The sequence below is a fragment of the Chionomys nivalis genome, chromosome 23 (genome assembly GCF_950005125.1).
Source record: "Chionomys nivalis chromosome 23, mChiNiv1.1, whole genome shotgun sequence".
Lineage (NCBI taxonomy): Eukaryota > Metazoa > Chordata > Mammalia > Rodentia > Cricetidae > Chionomys > Chionomys nivalis.
Window position 1 is genome coordinate 42665484 of NC_080108.1, and position 25232 is coordinate 42690715.

At 50.9% G+C, this 25232-nt stretch overlaps 1 protein-coding gene across 1 annotated transcript in view; it reads right to left on the reverse strand.

The window, feature by feature from the left end:
• LOC130865139 (otogelin-like) overlaps positions 1–25232 on the reverse strand; it is a 68123-nt gene that overhangs the window by 38427 nt on the left and 4464 nt on the right. The window contains 17 exon segments of the mRNA XM_057756014.1: positions 3580–3736; positions 4352–4405; positions 4407–4472; positions 6024–6143; positions 6391–6537; positions 6800–6934; positions 8887–9025; positions 10721–10828; positions 12676–12829; positions 14107–14150; positions 14341–14415; positions 15844–16036; positions 17185–17397; positions 18283–18407; positions 19876–20053; positions 20993–21125; positions 24269–24414. Coding sequence (XP_057611997.1) covers positions 3580–3736; positions 4352–4405; positions 4407–4472; positions 6024–6143; positions 6391–6537; positions 6800–6934; positions 8887–9025; positions 10721–10828; positions 12676–12829; positions 14107–14150; positions 14341–14415; positions 15844–16036; positions 17185–17397; positions 18283–18407; positions 19876–20053; positions 20993–21125; positions 24269–24414 — 2187 coding nt within the window.

Here is a 25232-nt window from a genome sequence, read left to right on the forward strand (position 1 = left end):
AATGGTCGCTGCTTTATTTAGGTCATTAACTAATTCTACTTTAATATGACATATCCAAATCAATACAAAAAGTTCATAATAAATGCAATATCTAAACATTAAAATAAGCAGAAACAGGGTCCCACGGAGCCACCATGGACCCTGGACCCAGGGGGAACTGATAAAACCGACCTTTGATACTTGTTCATCAGCAACATTTTTGCAGTGAGTTTTAGTTTTTAAAGATCCTACACTAAAATGTTATTATGCTGGACCCCTGAGTTTTCTGGGGGCCGCTGTAAGCGTCACAACCCTGGAAAAGTGCCTCAACTGCTTTACCTTAGTCCTGATTATTACATGAGATGACACACATGTAGCATGATAGGTCCTCTATAAATATGTGTGTCCCCTTCTGCCTGAAGGGCAGTTACAGAAGCAAGGAAAGGGACCCAGCACCTATGCTGAAGGATCTGGGGGTGGGGGAACAGGCAGGGGAAAACGAAGAAGTCCAGAGAGGGGAAGGTGTACCTCCATCTTCTCCCTGAGGTCCCCAGCCTGGAGCTCTAGGAGCTGGGGATATGCCAGCACCCCTGTGTCTGTTAACAGTGTTGCACAGCACCAAGCCAGCACTGTAAGCTTGTGTCACTTGTTCCCAGCATGTGAGGTGAGAACTTAGCTTTGCTCCTGTGCTGTGGAGAGGGGATGCATCCAGGCTCCAGTTGGTGGAACTGGGGTCTGAAACAGATTATCCTCCTTTGTTGAGACTGGGCACTCATCACTGACCCCAACATGAGGTCAGGAAAACCTGACTGGGGGATATTGAAATCTAAAGGAAATGACCTTAGATTTTAGGAAATTAATTTAATCTTCTATGCATTTTATTTTACCTTTTACTTATTTTGTATGTTTTATGCTATACATTTATACTCACAATAGTATATGTTGCTGTATGATAATTGTACACTGTAAAGATTTGCCATTCATATTAGTTTAATAAAACACTGATTGGCCAGTAGCCAGGCAGGAAGTATAGTGGGGGAAGCAGACTAAGAGAATTCTGGGAAGAGAAAAGGCAGAGATGCAGCCACCAGCCAGACACAGAGGAAGCAAGATGAGAATGCTTCACTGAGAAAAGGTATCAAGCCACATGGTTAAACATAAATAAGGATTATGGGTTAGTTTAAGTTGTAAGAGCTAGTTAGTAATAAGCCTGAGCTAATAGGTCAAACAACTGATAATTAATATAAGCTTCTGTGTGTTTCTTTGGGACTAAACAGAAGCAGGACCAGGCAGGACAGAAACTTCTGTCAACAAATGGTACCCAAACATTTGACAAGAATTTTCACATAAAGCTTGAGAAGGCTTTTTTTTTTTTTTTTAAAAGAGGGGGCATTCTAGACAGACAAGAACAGAGTCAAGTGCAGTTTCTTGGTAACCATCTTTTCTCCAGCAGGCTCTGTTTATTGGTAGTGAGAAGAGGCACGGCTTCTTTAAGAGAGGCTTCCTGACTCAGCTTTAGCTGCAAAAAATCTCACAGCTCTTTTAAGAGGCTCTGCTACCAAACACTTAAATGGTGTTCATGAGCAGCCAGTGGTATGCTTCTTGGTGGTGGCATGGACCTAGAAACTCCACAGTTGTGACAATAAATGTGGCTCCCACCAGTACTTCTGCCATGAAACTAGACTCTCAAAAAGCTAAGGAATGGGGTGGAGCCAACCACCAAAGTTGCAGCTTTAATTCTAGACATACTTTAGCAGATTAAAGACTCATATGGTCAGAAGATGATATATTCAAACGGGGGGGAACCTCTAAATATTTTACAGTGTGTTTAAAAGACACCTAGGCTTGGGAGAGAAAAAAAATAATAGAGAAAGTCCTTCAAAAAAAAAGAAAAGGAAATAGAGTAGCTGGGCATGGTGGCACACGTCTTTAACTCTAGCACTTGGGAGGCAGAGGCAGGCAGATCTCTGTGAGTTCAAGGACAGCCTGGTCTACAGAGTGAAATACAGGACAAAGATACACAGAGAAACCCTGTCTCAAAAAAACAAAACTTAAAAATAAAAATAAAAGAAATAGAGTTTTAAAAAAAGCCACTTAAAGATGGAAAATACATAGGAAGTCTGGATACTGTATGTTATTGTATTGTCTTTGAATTGTTTGACTGCAGAGAAAGGAGCAAGAGCTGCTAAAAGACATTTGATTATAAATGCTGCTGGATTAACCCAACCTATATATTTTGAAAATGCCTTGAGTTCAAAATTGAAGTCAAAAGATACATTACTTTAGAGAAGAGGTTTTGCTTTTGTTTTCATGGGTAATGAGAGGCTGTGGATTCATTCTGGGTTAAGAAAAATAAGGTTTGATCAAGGAAGACCCCCTGAGAAATCTCCAATGGAAGTGGATGTCACAGACAACCCAACATCTCAGAGCACCTCTGTTGCAGTTTCCTCTGGGTTCTGCATCCAGAACAGCCTCAAGACTGCTGGCTGAGATGATCAAGCCTCACAGAATACTCCAGTCAGTATTTGATCATAATCCTAAATTTTCTTTGGTAAGAAAATTTGGAAAATTTTCTTTCTAAGATTACCAGCACTACCAAACAGCAAGAAGTAGCTTAAAAAACTATGCTACATTCCCCAAAGGATGGATAATTGATGCTTATCTTTGTTTAGTGCATTTGTTATAAGTTGTTATGGACAATAGTCAGGGAAAAAAGCTAAACAAAGGAGATTAGATTCAGAGATTTTATTTTGAAATGCTGTAAGATAATGTCCTAGTACACTACAAATATTTGTCACTCTTATTAGTTTAATAGAACACTGATTGGCCAGTAACCAGGCAAGAAGTATAGTCAGAGCAACCAGAGTAGGAGAATTTTGGGAAGAAGAAAGGCAGACACACAGCCACCAGCCAGATTATGGGGAAGCAAGATGAGAATGCCTCACGGAGAAAAGGTACCAAGCCATATGGCTAAACAGAGATAAGAATTATGGGTTAATTTAAGTTATAAGAGCTAGTTAGTAATAAGCCTGAGCTCATAGACCAAACAATTTATAATTAATATAAGCCTCTGTGTGTTTCTTTGGGACTAAACAGCTGCAGGACCAGGTGGGACAGAAACTTCTGTTTACAGTATGTATATAAGTGTGTGTGCGTGTGTGGGGGTGCACATGTACATGTGTGTGCTCAGAATAGTTCCATCTCAGAGGTCTCGATTGGCAGCATCCATAGGCCCACACTGTTTTGAGGAAACAGGACCTCTCTCCACAGCTCAGCTGGTCAAAGGTTTTTATGTTCGTTATCTTGTTTGAGCTTACAGAAAGCCAGTAAGGGCCTGGCTATTCCCATTTTTCAGGGGATAAAAACTGAGGCTCAGAGGAGTTGGGCAGCATGCAAAAGCCAGCCTGGTTTTGAATCCCAGGGCTTAGGACTCTTTTAGCAATGAGGTTAAGGACCAACTCTTCAAAGATGAACTCCAGCTACTCTATTCTCCTGAGAGACCTTGAGCATGGCTCGCACAACTCTCTCCTCTCTTTGCCACAAGCTCACCAACTCCAACACAGGGATATACAGTCATGGGGTGTAGTCTGGAACATTCACGGCAGAGGCGGGGGGTCCGCCAATCAATGACCACCCCGTGCTGGCAGCACTGGTGGGCGTAGGCAGACACGCTGGCACAGAAGCACTCACAGTCACCACCCCGGCTGCAGCCACATGTATCTGTCAGGTAGTTTGAGTAAAACCAAGTGACGTCAACCTAGGGAAGGTCAGAGGATTCTGAATGTCAAGTCTGCATTTCTTCGGTGGCAGCACAGCATGAAGATGCTTACAGGTAGGATGAGCTGTCTGCATGGGATGAGGGCTACGCGGCGGGGCAGGCAGCTCAGAAAGCACAGGCAGACACCCACTCTGAGAACCCAGAAAGTTGGACTCAGGGGACTGGGGAACTGCTAAAGCCCAGACAGGATGTGTGAGCTGCCCAGCCAGGCTGGAGACACAAAGGTTAGGCCGCAATGGTCTCCGAAGACCCAGAGGAGCCCTGTGGAGCAGAGCCCTGACCTGTCATCTCCATGGAGAGCAGGGGAAAGTCAGGGGTGCGGCAGCTCAGTGTTCACTCTGCAACAGAATGTCCTCCTGAGCAGGGAGAGCCAGGCCCAGCTGGACTCACAGAGAGCGCAGAGGCTTGGCTGGCTGTCTCTAGGTGTCAGGGACCGGGGGAAGGATCATCTGAGCAGAGCAGTGGCAGGAGAATGGTGGAGAAGAGATGGGTCTCCCTCTTTAAAGGGAGTCTTTGAGAAGGAGGGGTCCTTGGAAGGTAGGAGGGACTTAGAAGGGGCCAAAGAGCACCCACTTAACACAAGGAGGCACTTACCACGGGGTGGCACGTCTCAAACACCTCACTGAGCAGAATGCCACACTCCTTCCTTCCTGGCAAACGGTTCTCGGAGAGGATTCAGGGCACATGTGTCCCTGGAGTCAGGAGTATCTGGGCACTGCAAGATAAAGGGAGAGCTGAACCTATGGCACCAAGCGGAGAGATGTCCTATCCCTCCAGTTCCTGTACCCACAGGGAGTCCACTCTCTGAGTGCCCTGAGACTGCCCTGTAGGCATCCGCATCCTTGTTCAATCACCTCCCCTGGAGAGTAGGAACAGGCTCCAACCTGCTTCCAACAAACAGAACACCAAAGGTTCTGTGGACACACCAGGGTGAGAGTCATCAGACTAGGTCCCAGAGCCCACCTCACTGGAGTCTGACCCTCACTGGCTGTAAAGCAGCAGACAGCTATGTTGGGAACTCCACATGACAGGAAGTGAGGGGTCTCTAAGAGCTGAGGGTGTTCTCTGACCAATAGCTACCGAGAGCTAAAGTTGTCAGGCCTACAGGTCCAGGAGTGGACATGACCCACAGCCACCCACATGCTGGTCGTCACCTTGTCTGCAGCCTGTGGGACACAGAGAAGAAAACCTAGCCTCATGTTCTGATTCGCAACCACCAGGAACTGAGGTAAGATGTGCTTTGTGTAGTGCTTTGTGTAGTGGTGTGGATTGAACACTACCATTGCACAGCGAAGGGTGGTTAACACAGATTTCCCCAGAGATGGCCCTACTTCTCCAGGATGATATTTTTATGCACTGCCTCCCCAGCATGCCTAGAGTTATAAGCAATACAGAAATATTGGCTGGTGGGGAGGTGGTCAACAAATACAAAACCAGTCACCCATTTCACCCATCCAGCTTTTCTAAAATGTGGGTGCCACGCTCATCTGCTCTGCCTGCCCTCTCCATCTATCCTTCCGCAAAGAACAAAGATCCACTCAGGGTAGACAAGCGACATATGAAACAGTCATGTCACCATTGCTGCACCCAAGGCAGACATAACCAATCAATCACAGCAGTCCTTAGGTATTTCTCAGTGACACTTTGCAGGCAGCTTCTTGGGACTGATGAGAGCTGCTATGGGCCCTCCCCTGGCACAGAGCCCTCTCTCCAGCAGAAGATTTAGTTCATCCAGAAAAGCCAAGACAAGAAGCCAAGTCTGCTGCTCTCAGTCCACTGCTGTCCCTGACAGCTCACAGCGTGGCAGCAACCTTCAGGGATGTCCCTATGCTTCTGCTCACGGTCTCCCTCCAAACACAGCCTGTCTGCCAAATTCCACCCTCTGTCTCACCTTCTCCACAAAGCATTTGCTGAGGGTTGTCTCAGTCTACAGGAGTCTCTTCTCTGTGCCCTAACTAGTGCCAGAGGTGGTGATGGTGGGGAGGGTGGACAAGCCTGGCACGATTCAACAAGCCTACCTTCCTCACTAGGTGACCACCTTGTCTAGGATAGGAACTCCAATTCTCCAAACATTACTAAGTCACGTTTGACCAAGGTCAGCGTGGGCTGTCTGCCTTGTGGGGCAGGGACAGAATCTTAGGCAGTCGGAGGCAGAGGGCTTTCCCAGGAGGAGCCTCAAATCGATGTTTTCTCCCCTGGCTTGGGTCCAGGATGCACATGGCCCATCTAAGAAAGTCAGGGGTACCGGGCAACTGGAAGGCCTTACCTCCACCGCAGCCCAACTGCTGCCAAACTCCTGGGGGTTCGTTAACTCTAGGTTCTCTGGGGTCCTCATCTCATTGACGGTTTTCAGGTCAAAGTTCCCACAAAGGCCCACCAACTGACCCTGAGAGGAGGGAGGGCACCATGTTAGTTGCCAGAATAACAAGGCTGAACTGCGGTACCAAGACTGTTGATCCAGAAGCAACTGTGGTGAGGATGGCTTAAAGAGGGACAGGACAAGGTCAGAGAAAGATGACAGATGAAGACAGCAGTGGACAGGACAGCACTGTGATCCTCTCAGCCCTCAGAGAGGGACGTCTCCCCAGCCATGGACAATGGCGGCGATGATGGTGCTCAGGTCTCATGACTACCTGCCACTGAGGGCCAGCCTGGACATGAATGGTGGTTTTCTGATCCCAGAGGAGGGTGACGTGCTCCCGTGGGAAATGCACCAGTGTGAAGAAGCCTGCTCTCCAGATGTGGACAGCCTGCTTCTCATCCAGGAAGCTCTCGGGACTCTAGAGAGACAGAACAAGTCAGTCCTGAACCTGAGTGTCCCTCAACACCAACTCAACCAGACGGAGTCTCGAATCATTGCCAACCCCAGCACCTCACCCACACGCCTCCCTCCTTCCACCGCGATCCTGCCCTCTGCTTCCCTTTATAAAGAATCCAGCCAGAGCTTCTGCCTCAGCGGCACAATGGATCCCAAGCCTCTCCTGACTCCTCACCACCAATCTGTGCACTGTCTCTACAACCTTCCCCAGTACAGGGCCTTACAGGATCCCCCGAGTCATCGTCAAAGATGACGAGTGAGCTGCCCACACTGATGGAAATGGACTTCCTGCAGATGACGCCAGAGCTGTAGCAGTTCACATCTCTCACCACCATGGAGAAGCCGAGCTCTGAGGTACTCTGAGGGGAGGAAAAGCCGGGGAAAGGACACATCTGGTGAAGAACACAGAGGAGAAGGGGTGTGGACTCTGAGGGGCTTTCCCAACCATTTCTTTAGTGGGCGTTGGAGTGAAGGTAGCATGTGTTTGTGTGTGAGGTGGCGGCAACACAGGCAGCTATGCACAGGCAATGTGGGGGACTGGGTGACAACCCTGGGTGTCATTGTTGGACTCTGTTCACCTTTACAGTAAAACAAGACCTCTCACTGGCCTGGAACTCACCAAGGTGGCTAGGCTGGGCCAGGGACCCCGGGATTTTGCCTGTCTCTGCCTCCTCAGCACTTGAACTACAAGTGCAGCCCAGCTCTTATGTGCGGTCTTGCAAAACGAGAACTTTACTGGCTGAGGATTCTCCCCATCCCGAATCTCCTTCTTGTCCGCAGTTTGGCTTTGGGCAGCTTCCTTCAGTTCTCTGCCACTCAGAATCATTTACAGCATCCTAGAGCCGTAATTAGCAGATGTGACCATCCCCAAAGGGTCTGAGGGATGAATGAGTGAGGGAATGGATGTGACCAGGATGGAGAGGGATGCTGGCTTACAGACAGCGTGAGCATTACGTGCGGGAAGCTTGCCCATATTGAACAGCGCTTTAAACACACGTCATTTTGTAGGCAGCAATTCCACTCCTAGGAACTAAAAGATACAGTCACACACATGCTTGCTGCGGCATTGAAGCACTGCAACCAGCTAAAGCTCACCTATCCCTGTGTGGCACAGTACTCTCTGTGTAGAATGTTCCAGCCAGCTAGCATGCACTGACAGTGTGTGATAATACCCAACACATGCTACGGAATGAAAAAAAAACTGCGGAGTCTTATTTACTCTCATTCACGTAAACTAAACAGAGTGTGTGTGTGTGTGTGTGTGTGTGTGTGTGTGTGTGTGTGGTGCAACTCTATTAGTTTTGAGATATGGTCACCCCCTATGGCTCCCGTCTGTATTCTCTCTGCTCCAGAGATCGTGGTAGAGACAATCAAACCTGAGGGTCTGAATTCATCTTGGACAACATGGCAAGACCTTCATCTCAAAATAAACAGACCACAAATAAGAGCCTGAAATGGAATGGCACATGTGCCGTGGTTGTATCTTGTGGAGTCCCTGAAATGACACGAAAGACTCCAGCGCAGTGCTTGTCCAGAGACAAGACCCCGTGAAGGTCCCGTTTCACCCAGCACATGCAAGCCCTGACCACAGAAATCAATAAATACACAGTGCTTGCCTGCCCTGTCATTGTGGTTATTGCCGATACTCAGTCGGTGAGATGATGGGCTAAGAAAATCAATGTGCCTGGGAATACTGGCACTGCCCCACATCCCGCTGGTACCCGTCTTCCTCTAGGGAACGCTTGCCTTCACTGTGCCGCCCACATCCCCGTTACTCTTCCTCTGTATGGACGAAGACTTTTAACGCATGACTCCTGCCGGCTACCACTTCTCTAGTCCTATTTGCTGGTTCTGGGCCGCCTAGCTGTGATACCTCGAGCAAGTTCCCTAGCTTCCCCAGGCCCATGGTGTCACACCTGTCACGCGGGGACAGCTAACACAATTCGTCCACTGCTGTAAAAATTAAGTGAGAGAATCCATAAAGATGATCTGTAGACCACCGGGCACCATTGCTACCGAAACTCAAAAGGCATGAGCTCCTTCTACCACAGGAGCAAAAACGAAAACAAACAAACAAAACCCCGTTGGGACTAGCGGCGCAAGGCTGTGATGCAGAGTGGAGCGGTTTCCTGCACCCTGACCTGTGTGTGGAAGTCGTCTCTGGAAGCTGCACTTCAGGGTTTAGCTCGCCCCACCCACCCAATTATGCAGCATCCTGGTGTTCAGATCATGCACCCCTCTGACAGGTCTTGCTCCCTGGCTATTCTGGGTTCCTGTGGAGGCAGCTGGGTAAGCGCGCCCAGGAACTCACCTTGATCAGGTGCACTTTGCATGCTCCTACGAAGTCAAACGGAAGACCGTCAAATGTACGGTAGTGTCGGTCCCCATACACCGTGCAGGTGGAGGCACAGGGGTGCAGGGTGCACTGGAACGAACCCCGCTGGCACACACTGAAACACACACAGAGACACCTCATAGAGCACACTTTATCCCATGCTGGAATGCCCCCAAAAGCTTTTGCCCGCTGCATGCTCATGATGTGTTCCTGAAGAAGGAACTCAGCCAACATAGCAGCCCCCATTCAACAGGCTGGTGATGGACGCATCTCAGGCATTCTCCCAAGAGTCTGAGAAACATCGGTGAACAGAGCAGAAGGGAAACTGGCTTAGTGGAACTTGTTTCCCAGAGAGGAAGGATGGACCCTGTCTGTTTAAGCAGGTGGGCAGTACAGGGGGTGGGGCACGGAGGGAGGGAAACAGGTGTGTTTAGAAATGTGTCACATTTTAATCAAGGTTATCAGAGACGTGGAAGCAGAGACTTCAGGGAGCCCAGAACATTTAGAAGAAGAGCATTGTGGGAAGAGGTGCGGTCTACGATGATCTTGAAGAACATTCAGGTAACAATGGAGGCGGACATCCCAAGGATAAGAGGGTAGAGATGTTCGCAGGGCAGTGGAGTTGAGTGGTACAGGTCCAAGAACACCAGTGAGGGTGTGGCTTTTTCCTAGGAATGACAGGAAGACCCAGAAAGACCGAGGTGGGGATGGTTCCACCTGAGAGGCGATGGCAGTGGGTTAGAGACAAGAGGACAGGTGCTCAGTGCAGAGCCACAGCGGTCGGGAGATGAGGAGGGGTCAGATTTGAAGTGTATTTTAAATGCAGAATCAAAAGATCTGAAGACTTCACTCCCTGACAAGTTCAAGCCAATGAGATTCAATATCAGCTCTGGCCAACAGTCATGAACTCCAACACCTGGGCACAGCTGCATGGGGCTCTGGGCCCTGACAGTCTACTCTGGGATTTCCTGAGTCAGACAGCCCGGGTCCTGGTGGTCACACACACACACCCTGGTGTGTATGAAAACAATCTGGCTGCTCGGCCTTGACTGTAGCCATGCTACTGACACCAGGGGACATGTAATACTCATCCTTGCGGCTGAAAATGCAGCATTTCCACCACACATAAGACAGAAGCTAGGAGCCAGCTGCCGCTGGCTGGATGACTCTCTGGGAGTCTCTGCTAGGCTCCTGCCCAGTCTGTCTCCACTGAAAACAATCCAATCCTGGTGCATACTTCTGTAAATGTGTGTTAACATTACCTGAATGAACAGTGTGAAAATACACCCACATACACATTCATTCTGAATATGAGCATTTCTGCATTCATAGACAAACACAAATCACATATTTGCACACTTATCCATTCAAGTAAATGCAAATATATATGTATTTAATGCAAGTCACTTACTTGGTACATAAATGTGCTAAACAGATGCATATGCATGTAAATATATATAAACACAATATACATTTATAAATTCCTAACTGCTATATTAACGAATTTATTTAGATCTATGACACTTGTCTTTTTATGTATGCCCATATATGTTCACTCACACGCCTTTGTTCATACCCATTCATACATATGTTCATCTAAATATGCAAACATGTTCTCATGTTTGCAAACATACAAGTATGTATATTCACAGACCCGTCTGATCATTCATCAAATAGTCACAAATATTCTCAGTATTATTTCACACATATATACTTGTTGTATAAAGTCACCATGAATATGAACAAGATGAAGGGAAAATCATACCCTTTCCAGCAAAAGAAAAAAATGAAGCCAGTTCTGGGGACTTACCAAGTGTGGCAGGCAGATATTACCTGGTCGCCAGGGAAATACTCCTTCCCCTTCCAGGTACACGGACACTCCTCCGGGGAGAAGCATGCATCCCCGTGTCTGAGCAGGCTGGAGGGACACAGCAAGCAAGTGATCAGAAGAGCACTCCTTCTAGATCTGCGATGATCTAGGAAGGCCCAGCCCACTGTGGGCAGCGCCATCCCTAGGCGGGTAAAGCTAGGCATATAAGAATGCTAGCTCTGCATGAGCCAGAGAGCAAGCCAGTAAGCAACACTCCTCCATGACTTCTGCTCCAGTCCCCGCTGAGTCCTTGTCCTGACTTCTCTCAGTGATGGACTACGACCTGGGTCTCTCAGTGATGACTGTGACCTGGGTCTCTTAGTGACTGTGACCTGGGTCTCTCAGTGATGACTGTGACCTGGGTCTCAGTGACTGTGACCTGGGTCTCTCAGTGATGACTGTGACCTGGGTCTCAGTGACTGTGACCTGGGTCTCTCAGTGATGACTGTGACCTGGGTCTCTCAGTGATGACTGTGACCTGGGTCTCTCAGTGATGACTGTGACCTGGAAGTACAGTCCAAATAAAGGCTTTCCTCTCCCAAGTTACTTTTGATCAGAGTGGTTTTTTGCAGCAACAGGAAGCAAACTAGGACAGATATGGACATCGCTACCCATTGTGATGTCCCCAGGGTCCTTTGAGGCAATGCCCAACTGTAGATTCTTAGATGGACTTGGACAGACAAGGAGACTGGGGAGCGTAGTGAGTTCTAGAGATGGTTGGTTATGGTGGAACCAGAGCATCTTTGGGAGCCCTTGCCCATCAAGAGAACTTTTCAGGATGGTAGAGCTGTCTCTCTTGGTGAGCGCTGTGGGATACAGATGACTTCCCCACATAGTCTCCTATATACCCTCAAATAATCCTGAGCCAGGATCCACTCCAGGCCTCTTTCCCAGCATCTCTGTGTCCACACTCCGCTCCTGAGTGCAGAGACTTAGCCATTCCTGACCTCAGACTGAGAGCCAGGCTTGGGCACAAAGGACGGCATTCCGAGAGACCTTCTGACACACTTCCAGGTGAGGTCTGGATGGCTGTAGGTGAGGCAAGGGTTCTATGCAGGCAAATGAATTCTAGGGAAGGAGCAGGCCATACCCTACACTGTGACCCCTGCCACTCTGGACAAGGAGCAGAGCTTCCAATGAAGGAGACTTGGTCTGAGTCCGACTCCTTCAGCAACCTAGTCACCCCCTGGCCTGGGCTGTTTTCTTCTGCAGAGTAAGAGTACGAGCCTCCCTGCTTTGAGACTGAAGGGTAACACCAGTGTCCTGCACACTGTAAAGCTCCAATGGGATGGCTCATCCACCCAGAAGCTCTGACCTTCGTTTCATTCCCTTTGGTTGTCAGACCAGAGCCAGGCTCCCCAGGGGATCACTAATCTCAACACAGACTGAAGCGACAAGCCTGTGCTGTCAAGTCACGGGATGGAGTGGTTCACAGGGCTCGCTATGACCCACACCTGAGAATGACACTGGCTACTCCAGGGGCACCTTTCTTTACCCAAAGGCTCTGATGGGGACGGAGGCTGAGAGCTGACATGGGTTTACTTGTACCTCCTCCATCCTGGGCTTCTCACAGACATCATAACCACACTGCCTCCATCCTGGGCTCCTCACAGAAACCACAGCCATACTGCCTCCTCCATCCTGGGCTCCTCAGACACCACCAGCCACACTGTCTCCATCCTGGGCTCCTCAGACACCACAGCCACACTGACTCCTCCATCCTGGGCTCCTCACAGAAACCACAGCCACACTGTCTCCATCCTGGGCTCCTCACAGACACCACAGCCACACTGCCTCTCCTTCCCAGGCTGTGAGAAGTCTTCCTTGCTCTCCCCACCCTGAAGTCCTTGATCTGTCACTGTACAGACAGAGTTTGCAGTGATGTAGATCCATACCCCTGGGGACAGGCACAGCCTGACAGGCAGGGCCCATGTGCTGCCATGATCAGGTTCAACAGCTGCTGTTCAGAGGTCCTCTCCCTGCTGAGCTCAGGGTCTGGGTGCAGGTCGCTGCAGTTCACGAAGACCTGGCCTGCTGGACAGACAGCCGCTAGAAGGAAAGCAGTAGATGCTGCAGACCATTGGCCTGGGCTGGGGGTGGTGCCGTGTGGGTGACTGTAGGAGTTGGCAGCTTCTGGGCACAATGTGGGTTCCCACATCACAGGGACCAGGTATTTAGGTGCTGCCCCAGTGCGGGATAGCCCTCTGCAGAACCCATTATTAAACAGGACCTCTGTCCTGGCGGCTGCCACACGCTCCCTGCACACTCGTCTATGGCAAGTGTTGTGCAGGTGTCCCCACTTGCCTTCTCACGTGATATTATGAAGACCATTCTGCTGTCTTAAGGCAGTGGGAACTGAAAGGAATGACCCCAGGACCAGGAGAAAGACCCAAAGATGGAAGCCAAACAGTCTACAAGGGTGGCCAGAGGTCTTTGAAGAGAGCCAACTCCCTTCATCTTGCTTCTCCAACACAACCCCCTCATCCTCGTTGTCAGAGGAGTATGCTATGCACAGTCGCACTTTGTGTGAGTTGTTGTTTTAGGAATCCAATAAAAGGCAGTTAAGTTTCAAGGCCAGGATAAAGCAGAGCAGAGCAGAGAAAGCAAGAGCCAGATCTCTAAGAGGCATAAGTTCCAAGCCAGAAGGGACCAAAGTAAAGACACTCCCAGGAAGGTACAGGAAGTGAGGGTAGGATGGAGAATTCTGGATTATCTGTGAAGGAGGAGATGAAGGTTCAGAGAGGTGAGGCATGTCACCCAGGGCTGCACAGCTGCAAGCTGACCCAACCTCAAGGCCTGCTCTTAACCACCAGCCTAATGTTCACTATTGCTCCCCTTGGTGCCAACCCCTGTCCTGTTCTCAATGGCTCCTCTGCTGAGAACGCTCCAACCTTCATGCTCTGCCGACCTCCAGGCACCCCAGCTGCCCGCCACTGCTCCACCCCTGTTCCACCCCTGTCCTGTCTCTGTGCTGTGGAGAGGTTCAAAGTCCAGGCAGTACTGGACCCTGTGCCCAGTGGTTTGGGCAGAACCAGTCTCAGAAGATACTCAGCAACTCAGACCAGGAAAATCCAGAACCAACAAAGACAAGCAGCGACTCAGATCCCCACATGCTCTCCAGAAGTTTGAGGCCAGGATGGAGCTTCAGGGTGATACTCTCTAAGCTGGGTGGGACCTTTGCCAAGAGTGCAGAAACACCAACATCCAAGCTAGAGCAGCCTGCCCCTTCCCGACAGTACCCCAGTTCTTCACTCTTTTCTCCACAGCCACCTCCCACCAACTGGAGTCCCCACCCACCCAAAGCTTCCCCTTTCATCCCTGCTTACCTGGGACTTGGCTGTCATAGCTCATGACTCCATCTCTGCAGTGGCTGCAGAAAGTTGGGGGATTATATCAGCCCTGTCAGTCATTCAGGGCCCACCTAGCACATGTTATTGCCCTTGGCCCTATGGGCTTCAGACAGACATTCCCTACTTACTATCCCTGGTCCCCACCACCACCCCACGCAGAGTGAGAGGGAGGGTGCCAGTTCTCATGCAACCGATACCCAGGAAGCTCACCAGTGCCCTAAGGAAGGGATGTCGCTGTCCCCAGGGGGATAGTCCACTCCTTGAAAGTGGCAAGAACATTGGTTCCTACAGAAATCAGGAAGAAATAGAGCAGGCTCAGGAGCAGGGATGGAGCCAGCCAGGGCAGAGGCCCACCATCAGGCAGCATCAGGCGTGAGGATGAGGAGAGAGATGACTGCGGTTCCTGGCGTGAGACACACTTCCAGAGGACCAGGAGCCCTCCTGGTGCTGAGGTCAGAGGCAGGACTCAGTGCCAGGTTGGGGGCCATATGAGCGTATGTAATCACTGTCCCTCCCGAAGGTAATTAACGCAGAGCCAAGATCAGAGAGGTGATCTTCTCAGAGCTCCACCTCCCAGCCCCAGTCATTGTTCTGGGTGGCGTCAGAGCCCCGCTGGCCCAGCGCCTGTCCTGCCTGCTCAGTGTCTCTTTGAACGCTTGGCCTGAGACTCAGGCCAGGCCCTCCCAGGCACTGTCTCCTGGGTTCCTCTCTGGGATCCTGGGATACAAGGATGTTCCTGTCTTTGAGGTCACAGGGTGTATGTTCTTATCACACAACTCCCACAGCTGATTCCAACACTGCCGGTCTTGGAACAGAACAGGCCAGGGTTTGGGGGTACCCATGGAAGAGACCCCAGAATATTCTTTCTCAGTACTCTCCAATTGCTCTGTGTCTTTCTCATGTAGTTTACAGAGGCTTTTATTAAGGATTAGTGGGCACTCAGCTGAGACCTAAGGAGGATTCTGCAGTGTGATAAGTCTGAGTGAGTCCTCTGTGCCACCTAAAGGGGGTGACTCCTTCCCCCTCATTACTAGAAAACCTCCAAGCAATTAATAGAGCACTCCACAGACAGAGAAACTGAGGTCGAGACTCCAGGAGCCTTTGTCAGTCAACCTGGGATCCTGCGGAATCACCATCAACCACTCTTCCCCCTCTGCCTCCAGCCCCACTGCGTTAGCTTCCTCCAGCAAGGCTACAGGCTGCTTCTCACCTCAGGCTTCCTCCTGCCTTCCTGTACCGGGTGTGGAGGGGGCGCTTGATGCTGTTTCCACCAAAGACCTCCCCACCTCTATCTCACCTGTGTGTGACAGCCCAGGACTCCTGGCCCTCCCTCCGTGTGGCTTTACTGCTCTTTTAACCACCCCAACCCCTAAGTGCCTGTTTTGGGGGGGTCTGTCTTTCCAGCTTGCATTGTGGACTTGGGGAGCTAGGTCCTGTTCACTACTGGATACTCAGAGCCTAGAAATTTCCAGAACATGATAAGAGTACACAGATGTTCATGGAAGAGGACAGTAGAGGAGAGCGAGGTGCTGTGCTCTGGTTTAATCTGGTTTACAGGAAGGAGAGAGAAGCCTGAGAACAGCGATTCACCTCTGCCAACAGGGCCCAGGGGAGGGTGACAGGAAGTAGGGGTAGGAGAAGCTCAGCCGAGCTGTCCAGAGCAGACCCCAGTCTCACTCCCCAGGCCACCCAGGCACCAGGCTAGCCACTCACCTGGGGACACAGAGGTCAGCTTGTATGTCCAGATACGTGTCTGGTGGACAAGTGCAACCCTCCACACACTCATCCCTGCTGAAGTTCCCACCACTGTTAGCCCTACAGACATCAGGGCTGGCCAGGTCCTGGCAAGTTTGTGCACACGGGGCCACACACGGGCTGTACTCCTTAGTGGCCTCACAGGACAGTGCTGGTGGGAGAGAGACTAAGTTTGATCTTTCTTCTTCCCACAACCGTATGGGGTAGATTTAGCATCTTGACAAGAAAAACTGAGAATCAGAGGGTAAGATATTTGCCCCCACCCTGGTCACACAGGAGTTCAGGTTCAAAGATGCCTCTCATTGTACTGAAATGTCAAACAGCATCTATTACGCTCAGCCTGGAAAAGCAGGCACACACACACACACACACACACACACACACACACTCCTCACAGGTATGTAAACACGCACAAGCTTACACCCTTCACTGTGACAATCATATACTCTCTCCAGAAGCTTCTTCAGATCTTTGTCCCAAGCCTCAGGCCTGCCATCTCCTCATGGGGCCACCATCCCACTCCCCGGGAACCTCCCACAGCACCAAGGCCAACAATCCACTGGAACTGAACGGCCAAGATCAGCTATTCCCACCCCAGGCTGCTCATCAAAGCCGCTCAACATGAGTTTCTCAACGCTGCAGATGTCTGCAACCCTCACCAGAGTGATGTTCTCACTGACACGGATGTGCACAAGGTGTCAGCATTTTTTAAAAGATCCTTGTGCCTCTATGCACAACTGGAGTTGGGAATCTCTGGCCCTGTCCAAGCACCTCTGGGGACACTGATTCAGAGTGGAGGGGCTTTGTGCAGGGCTGCACAACATGTTGCCTGCCGGGCTGAAGTAGAATTCAGAGCCCCTGGCTCCCAGCATGATTCATTTTTCTCTCTATCTTTGCAAAAGCTCACAGGGAGCCAGGCTCTATGGAGCTCAGGGCAGTAAGGACTAAGACCCAGAGAACAGTGAAGGGTCACACACTAATGGGACCTCAAGCCAGCCTTAGAGCCAGTTCAGAGAACCCATTCTTCTGCAGTGAGAAGGTGGCTCTGCCTACGGGGATGGCAGAAGAGGAGGTGAGAAGTGGGCTAACTTGGGACATGGACTGGGCATGGATTGGAGAAGAAACACTGAGCAAGGTGTTCTGAGGTCAAGTCTAGAGACTGTGGTGGCAGCAAGAGACGTGGACTATGGAAGGAAGTCAGGCTGGAGGAGACAGAATATTGCGTTAGTGCTGATAGGGGGGTAAGGGACACCTGTGTCTGGAACCCAGACTTCTGTGGATGTACGGGGGGGTACTCACCACAGGCTGGCAGATGGGCACGGAAGTCAATCAGGAGCCCATGGCGCTGACACAGGTGGGCATAGTGGGCCAGCGTGGCACACAGGCAGGGCTGCCCACAGCGGCAAGCATCCCTGCGGCACTGCTCGAAGTAGGGTATGGGGCTCAGATATGCAGAGCAGGGGGCAAAGAGCTCCCCTGTGAGCACGCTGCAGGACTGCAGTGTGTAGGAGGCTGGGATGCGAAGATATGGTCACTGAGCAGGTCCTGGCTGCCTACTGTGCCAAGACTTGGCCTCCCTCCCCCAGGGTATAGAGACGTGTGTGTGTGTGTGTGTGTGTGTGTGTGCACGCACGTGCATGTGCATTCACATGTTCATTCATGTGTGTGCACACATGTATGCATGTACATGTGTGCTTCTATGACTACTCCACGAACAGATATTCATTCAACCTCACGCCAGGCAGGGATCTATCTGGTAAAGGAAACACAGAAGTGAACATCGCTGACCAAATTCCAGACCCTCAGGTAGCCAGACTGGTTGGAAGAGACAGTCGGTAAACAACTTTACTAGTCAGTAGAGCATAAAGCTGAGGCACGAGAAAACTAGGGAAGGCTAGGCAGCATGAGGAGGGCGGACAGGATGACTGTTATTTTAGTTCAAGTGGCCAGGAAGGCCTCGATAAGAAGGTAACAAGGGCTGAAGTGAATCTCATCCTGAGGTAAGAGTGTGGCGGGGCAGGGGAAGCCACATGAGTATACAGGCCTGGGAAGAGGGCAGACCTGGGTGTCAGAACAGCATGGAAGCCAGCTGGAGCAGACAGCTGGAGCAGACTACAGGGCAGTGCAGGCACGAGACAAAGCAGGAGTCTAGGTATGGGCGGGAACCTGGGGGACACTTCTGAATATGTGGCCTTTGTCTTGAGGTGGGTATCAGTACTGAGGTGCTGGTGATAGAGCAGGAAGCTTCCCATTTGCCTGGCCGTCCCCTCCCTTCTGCCCCTCCTGTGGCTCCCCTCTGCCACCCCTATGAATCTGCCCATCAAGTTGCCACCTCACCTCTCGCAAACCATTCTGCTTCTGCTCCCCTCCCCAAGTCTCCCACTGCCCACTCCTCACCAGCCTGCAGATGCACGTCACAGGGGTCCAGCAGGGAGCCAGGGACCAGTGGGGAGCAGGCAGACAGGGTTTTCCAGGAATTGCCGAACAGTTGTGGGGTGCTCTCAGGCACACCCACTGGAGACCTGTGGCAATGGCAAAGCTACAGTTGTGCACTGGTCAACTGGGGTGTAGGGATGCACTAAATATCTACCCACACGAGCAGCCACTTGCTTGCATCTAAACACAGGGGCACGGGGTAGGGATGAGCATGTACTCTGAGCCACTCTCAGGTGAGCACACATGGTCCTGTATAGACCACTTGCACACATCGACACACAGAAATATGCATGTATCTGCACACACGCACAGCATACAAGTGCATGGCTAATACACCAATGGTCAAGGTACTCCATATAGCCATAATCAGACTTAACAAGACTCAAAAGGCTCACAATGGCCTTAGACTTCAGCACCTCCCCCCAGCTCTTCACGTAAGAAAGAGCAATGGAAATACCAGACCTCAACTGTCTCGGACTTTCTCCATGTCCCCCCTGGGAGGTAGGTAGCGAATGGGTCGTGCATGGGAGAGGGAGGGGGAGGGAAAGCTGAGACAAAGCATCCTTCCACAGTACAGTCGGGGGTGACAATCACTAAAACCCAGTGAGTGTTACAGCGAAAGAACCTGTAGTCTGTGTGAGGGCAAGGTTCTGCCTGACAGCCACCATGCCTGCATTACTGCTCTAGCTTGTGAGTTATCTAATGGCACAAGGCAGGACTCACACACACCGCGAGGGCGTGGAGCAGCCCACACACTAAGCCAGTGTCTGCCTCCACCGCTCTGGCCAGCTGCCCAGTCACCAGCCCTACTGACCAGGGAAGCTTCACTTGCACATGTGGACACACTGCGAAGATGAACCCCTCTTCCGGCTACAGAATGCCTCCGTGTTTCTTTCTGTATTGACCATTGCATGTATCTTGAAGGACTGGTCAGATTCTCCAGCCTCCAAATCCTGTCCTCCTTTGAAAGGCCTGACTGCTGTCTCCTCCCAAACTCTTAAACTGTGACCACGCCCAGGAAAGTCACTCTCTCAGTCATCAGCTCTAGGGAAATGGCCTTCTTCTCAATCCTGGGAGGCTTTAATAGTACAAACTCAAAAGCACTCCGACACCATATAGAAAGAGGGTACTCTGGCCTGCTCGGACCAAAGGCAGGGATACCTGGCTAGTGGGGCTTATCTTCACCTAAAGGTGTTCACAACTGGTGAAACCAGCAAAGTGTGAGACTAAGCAAAGCCAGCACTCCTCAGGGCACAGCCCACCTACCTCAGAGGCTACAGCTGTGGGACTTACTTGTGCAAAAGGAGGGTCTCGTGCCCTAAATATCTTAAATAAGATTCTTAAAGAGTGGGACCCAGGAGTCAGTATTTAAGCAAACTCCCCAAGTGACTTTTCTACACAGAGAAGACTATGGCCACCATTTTAAAGAATTATACTTCAATTTAAATGTGGAGGAATAAATAAGTGTGTGTGCCAGGCAGTGTCTCAGGGTACCTGACCCTAAGGGGCCCAGGGGTTTCCCTGTCCTTCGTGTTCTGGGTCAGGGACACATACAGGAAGTCATCCTGTGTGTTGCCCTTGAAGGTACCACAGAGGCCCACAGTGTTCTCCACCCATCGCTGGTCCACTTGCAGGTAGAGCCGCGACCCTTCCCGGTCATAGAGGACCCGCACACCCACGTTGGTCCTCACCCTCAGGAACACGGAGGACAGCCTCCGAATCTCAAAAGCATCTGCCAGCAAAATGGGAAACGGGATGTCAGTAATCTTTAGTACAGCCCAGCCCTCTCTGTCACCTGTTGGCCGACTCCCACGTCCACACCCAACCCTGGCTTCATCCTGAGGAAACCCCCTGCTTCGGGACTGGCTTGCCAAACCCTGGGAGAAACTACTGAGAAATGTCACAGAGTGGGTCCCAATAACAACCTAGTCTCCCTGGGGCCTGCAATTTCTTGCTCTAACACAAGAAGAATTCTGTAAGGACTCATTTTTGCAAGGCAGTCTTCAGGAAGCCCATACTACAATCACGATGGATTAGAATCAATAGCAACACATCTTTTGCTTTTTGACTCGGTGTCTCACGTAACCTAGGCTACTTTGAACTTACCACAGACACAAGGATGATCTTGAATTCCTGAGCTCCCTGCCTCTAGTTTCCACTCTATATGCACCTAGGCTTCACAGCTTTGATGGCCTGCATTCCCATGTTTTTTTTCTTTTTTATCCCCAACTCAGCCCTACTTTTCCCAATGCCCAAGAGCAGCTCTTCTCTCTTCACTTCTCTGTTCCTTCTCTCCCTTCCCAATTCATTCTGGTTCTGGATCTTACTTCTTGGTAGTTTTGTCTTTTCTGTTAAACATGTTTCCTATGGGCTTCCTGCAACTCATTGTTGGATTAAAGAGTCAGGAGGGAGACTAAGTACGGGGTCTAGATATGGGAATCAACCCCACGCATGAGCTAATGTCAGGAAGAACCATCACACTGATAGACCACTGGCATGGTGGAGTGGGGAGCAGAGGCACATTTTAGGGGTTTGCTTTCCTGAATCTAATGTCCCCTAACCTGATTCCTGTGAGGGATTGTTCTCGTAACAGTTCCCTTGGGTAGAAGAGCTGGGGAAGGGGACTGATCTATCAGCTCCCAAGCTCCCTCAGGACCATCTTGAGCCATACCGTCTGAGTAGGGCGGGGTGATCTTGTACTGGTCAAACAGAAGGACATCTCCTGACTGGGTCAGGGTCACCTGTCTCCGGGGGTCCTGGTGCAGGATCACTGACACTGACTGGACACAGGCTCCATCCTGGTTCTAGAGGAAAAGAAAGACCAACGAGCAAGTTGGTTCTGTCTGTCCTGGTGGCCCAAAGAGAACCCCCCATGACAGAGACCCAGCCCAACTTGAGGAGCAGGCTCCTCAGAGAGAAGTAGAGCCCCAAAGGGTGTCAAAATTGCCAAACAAAATAATCTCATCTGGGAAAGCATCAGGCCCAGAACGGACAAGGTCGGCTGCAGAAGTGGAGAAGGTGCGTAATGTACAAGGTGATTGACTCTCAGCTGTCCACACAGAACAGGGGCAGCTCCCGAACAGTTCAGCCTTGGAAACCATGGCTCCCTCACATGACTGCAACCCAGAGCTCTACTTTCATCCTTTTGCCAGGTCTTCGTGGAGTTTTGCTATGTGTCATATCCTGTACACCACTGGAAGGCAAAGCGGGAAGACAAGTCTACTCAGGAAGCTGACACAGGAGCGTAACAAGTTCAAGCCTTGCCAGCGATTCAGAGTGAGCCCAAGGCCAGCCTAAGTCACTGTGCAAGCCCTGTCTCAAAATGAAAAAATTTAAAGGTCAGTGCCATATGCCTCTGATGTGGGAAGTTCCTTCGGTCAATGGCTTTTTGGAGGGTGGACCAGGCTGGGAAGTGACTCTTGGGTACCCAGAGAAAGTCACCGGCCTGCCCAGCTTTCCCTCCTTCCAGCGCTCCGTGCCTTGAGGTTGGACCCCTTTCCTGTTCCCCCTTAATAAAAAAAAGACCTTAGAACACACCACTTCAGAGTCAGCTTGAGATTATTTGGCTCGCGTTCCCCCTCCCACTCCCTTTTATGTGTGCAACTTCCTCTGGCGCCCCCCCCTCCTCCCCAACGTGGGACCAGTCCACGCTTTTCCGGACTCCCGGGCACTCCCAGTTCACCAGTCACGTGGTCCTGTGGTCCTGCCTTGGACGCTGACTGTCCCCGCCCACAGCTCCAGCCAGGCACTCAGAGGCTGCACGCAGCTGCTCCTTGCTCCCTGCTAGCAACCTACACTCCGCTGCTTGGCGCATTCCACAGGTGACCCACAAGGCGTGACTCACACGCTGCTGCCTGCTGCCATGCTCCCCCCACCATTATGGACTCTCCCTTTGGAACCATAAGCCCAAATAATTCTTTCATAAACTGCTATTGGCCATGGTGTTCCATCACAGAAAAAAGAAAGAAAGTACCAAATATGCATTAGGTAACAAGATGTTAACAAGGGAAAACGGGTGTGTGGGATAAGTCGTATCTTTACAAGAACGCTGTAATATTCTAAAGCCATTCTAAAATACAAAGCTGACTTTTAAAACCCCTCGAAGACTGTAAACACCCCAGTGCATATGAGGTAGGTGTAATGACTGTGATAATATCCGAACTTGGAGACAGGTAAAGAGTTAGTCATGAAATCCCCCAAGCCTCTAAGACAGCCCATCGAATTGAAACAGGAGGATAGCAATGTTCAGCACCTCTGTGTGTACTTGGAGTAGCTGTAAGAACATTCTACATGGGAAGTAGAAAAAAGACAAGATCTCCCGAGTTAATTGGGGGCATGGGGACCTTGTGGGAGGGTTGAAGGGTAGGGGAGAGGCAGGGAGGGGAGCAGAGAAAAATGTAGAGCTCAATAAAAAAGAAAAGGATATTAGTCAAAGTTCAGAGCACTGGGTAAATGTGCCATGGGTACCACCATCACCTCCGTGACTGTGCACAGCACACTCCATTGTGGCCATTCCAGGGTCTCTGCCTTTCTGGTATGATCAGCTCTTGGTGTCTTCCTCCTCGTCTGTATTTATCTTTGGAGGGACACCTTTAGGTTAAAGCCGCCTCTGCCTCATGGCCTTCCTTTCTGTTCTGCTCACATTCAGGACTATTTCTCCTGCTATGCCTTTACACCTCTGATCATCTTGTGTATTGCACCAAAGTGACCCGCCTTAAAAGCTGTGATCACCCCGACGCGGGCTGGGTGTGTTTCCTCTATGTAGCCCTCGCTGTGCTCAGCACAGAGCTGGCGCAGAGTAGGATGCCCATGGGTTCATCGTGCGAATAGAACCACGAGGAGGGACCCTGTCTGGAGGCAACAAAAAACCTCACAATTGGGAAGCACCATCCAGCAATGAGGCCAGCTGGACAGGCGCAGGCTGGCCAGCTGCCTGTCAGGGACATGGCAGAGAGAGGGCTGGGCAAGGCACCCTGGGTCCCCACAGTCCTCAGTGCTCTAAGACTCTTGAGCAGCATGGATGCTCTGTATCTTTCTGTCCTCCCTTACTTCCCACCTTCAAGATGCTCAGAAATGACCCACCTTGGAAGACAAGCAGTCTCCTGCATGGAGAACAGCCAAAGGTGGAGAAGAAAGAGGTCACTCGGGACCCAGACTGTGTCCCTAGACTACTCCTAGCTGGGGGAGTGCTCACATTCAAGGTCTAAGGCTGGAGCAAGAACAGCAAGCACGCCAGGTGGGAGTGGGCATCCTGGCTGGGCATGAAGCCCTGGTTCTACTGTGCAGACAGGAGCTTGAGCATAGCCCGGTGCAGGACCTGGGGGTTGGCTCAGCACTGTCAGCTCAGGAACAATGCAGTCAGTAACAAGACAGACAAGTGCATACCTGCCCTGACCTGCTGTGGCCATGGTCACAGGTGACACAGCTCAGGGATCTCCTCCTTCAGGAAGCATTTCCTGTCCCCTTTGCCTTTTTACTCGATGCCCAGGTAAAAGACAAAGACACCCTAGACCCCACCCTGCCCCCCACACACTCTCCCAGCGGCTGTGGCAGCAGGACTTGAGTTCGTGCACCTGCCTGATAAGCTATTGGGCTCAGAAGACAGAGCAATCTCAGACCGCAGCACAGCTTCAGACCCCAACAGGTTTTCAGTGTTTGACGAATGAGTTCATCAAACAAATATGTCTTCCAGACATAAAAAAAGGAAACGTCAACGACGCACAGAAGATTAAGTAGAGTTAGACCCACTCTAGATGGCTTTAAAATGGAGCCCAAGAAGGGGAATGGTCTCTCAGCCAGCAGAGGGCCTGAGCTCAAACTGTCTCTGGATCCAGGTCTGTGTCCCAGAGAACAGGGGCAGCAAGCAGCTGGGTCATGGAAAGACCCGGAGTCCTCCAAGCTCCCAGACCTGTGGGAGTCTTATGTGAACACACAGACCCAGCCTTACCAGGCCACACGGGGCGTTCTGCAACGTCACTGTGAAGGTGCCCGAGGAGCGGCTCTTGGTGAGGATGTACTGACACGTGGCAAGGAATGTATATTGGCGTCCATCAAAGGTCGTGAAGTGGATGTCACCAGTTGTCGTGGCTCTACCTCGTCCCGCAAGGAGGACGTGCAACACCGGAGCTCTTCCTGCTGCAGTTTTATTCAGGACCTTTTGACAATTGTGAAATCTCTCTCCCTCTCTTTTCCTCTCTCCCCGGGCAAACCTCTCCCAGCCCTTAAGTAGGCCTGGGCTACCAATCCTGGATTGCCAGGTGGGCACTGCCCATAGGTCCACGCATATGCAAGCAGCTGACAATCATTGCATGATAATAGCATAAGTCAGACCTAGTTGATATTAGGAGTTGATTATCACAGAGAGCACTCGCTTTCGGGATCACGAAGGGCGGGAGCCAGCACCATTAGGTGCGACTCCACGCAGCTCTCTACACATAGCCATCAGGTGTGACTCCATGCGGCTCTCTACAACCAGTCACTGAGCATTCAGCAGAGGGAGAAGGACAGCTTACTCATGGAGGCTGTCAGCCTACAACTGTTCCTCTTCCTGACTGGGGTCTGTCTCAGCCCTGTGGATCCAAACCTAGGCAGGATCTGCCCTCTGCCCTCTGGAATTGAACAGGCTAACTTCTGAGAGTCTGCTCAGGAGCAGGCTCGAGACAGCCCTGCTGAGGAGAGACCAGGTCGTAGGCAAGGGACCCAGGCTCAATGCAATCCTCTAAGTTCAGGACCTAGTAACACTTTGGGCATGGGCCGGAAGAAACCCTTAAGGCAGGCAAAGCAACAGAGGAAATGAAGGGAATCAGCTTTAGCTGGTTGAACCAAACGCCCCCAAGTAGGCATAACCCCAGAGTGTCCCTGTCCCAAACCTATGAGACCACTAGAAGAGGGCAGGGTCCAAGGGAAGGGTC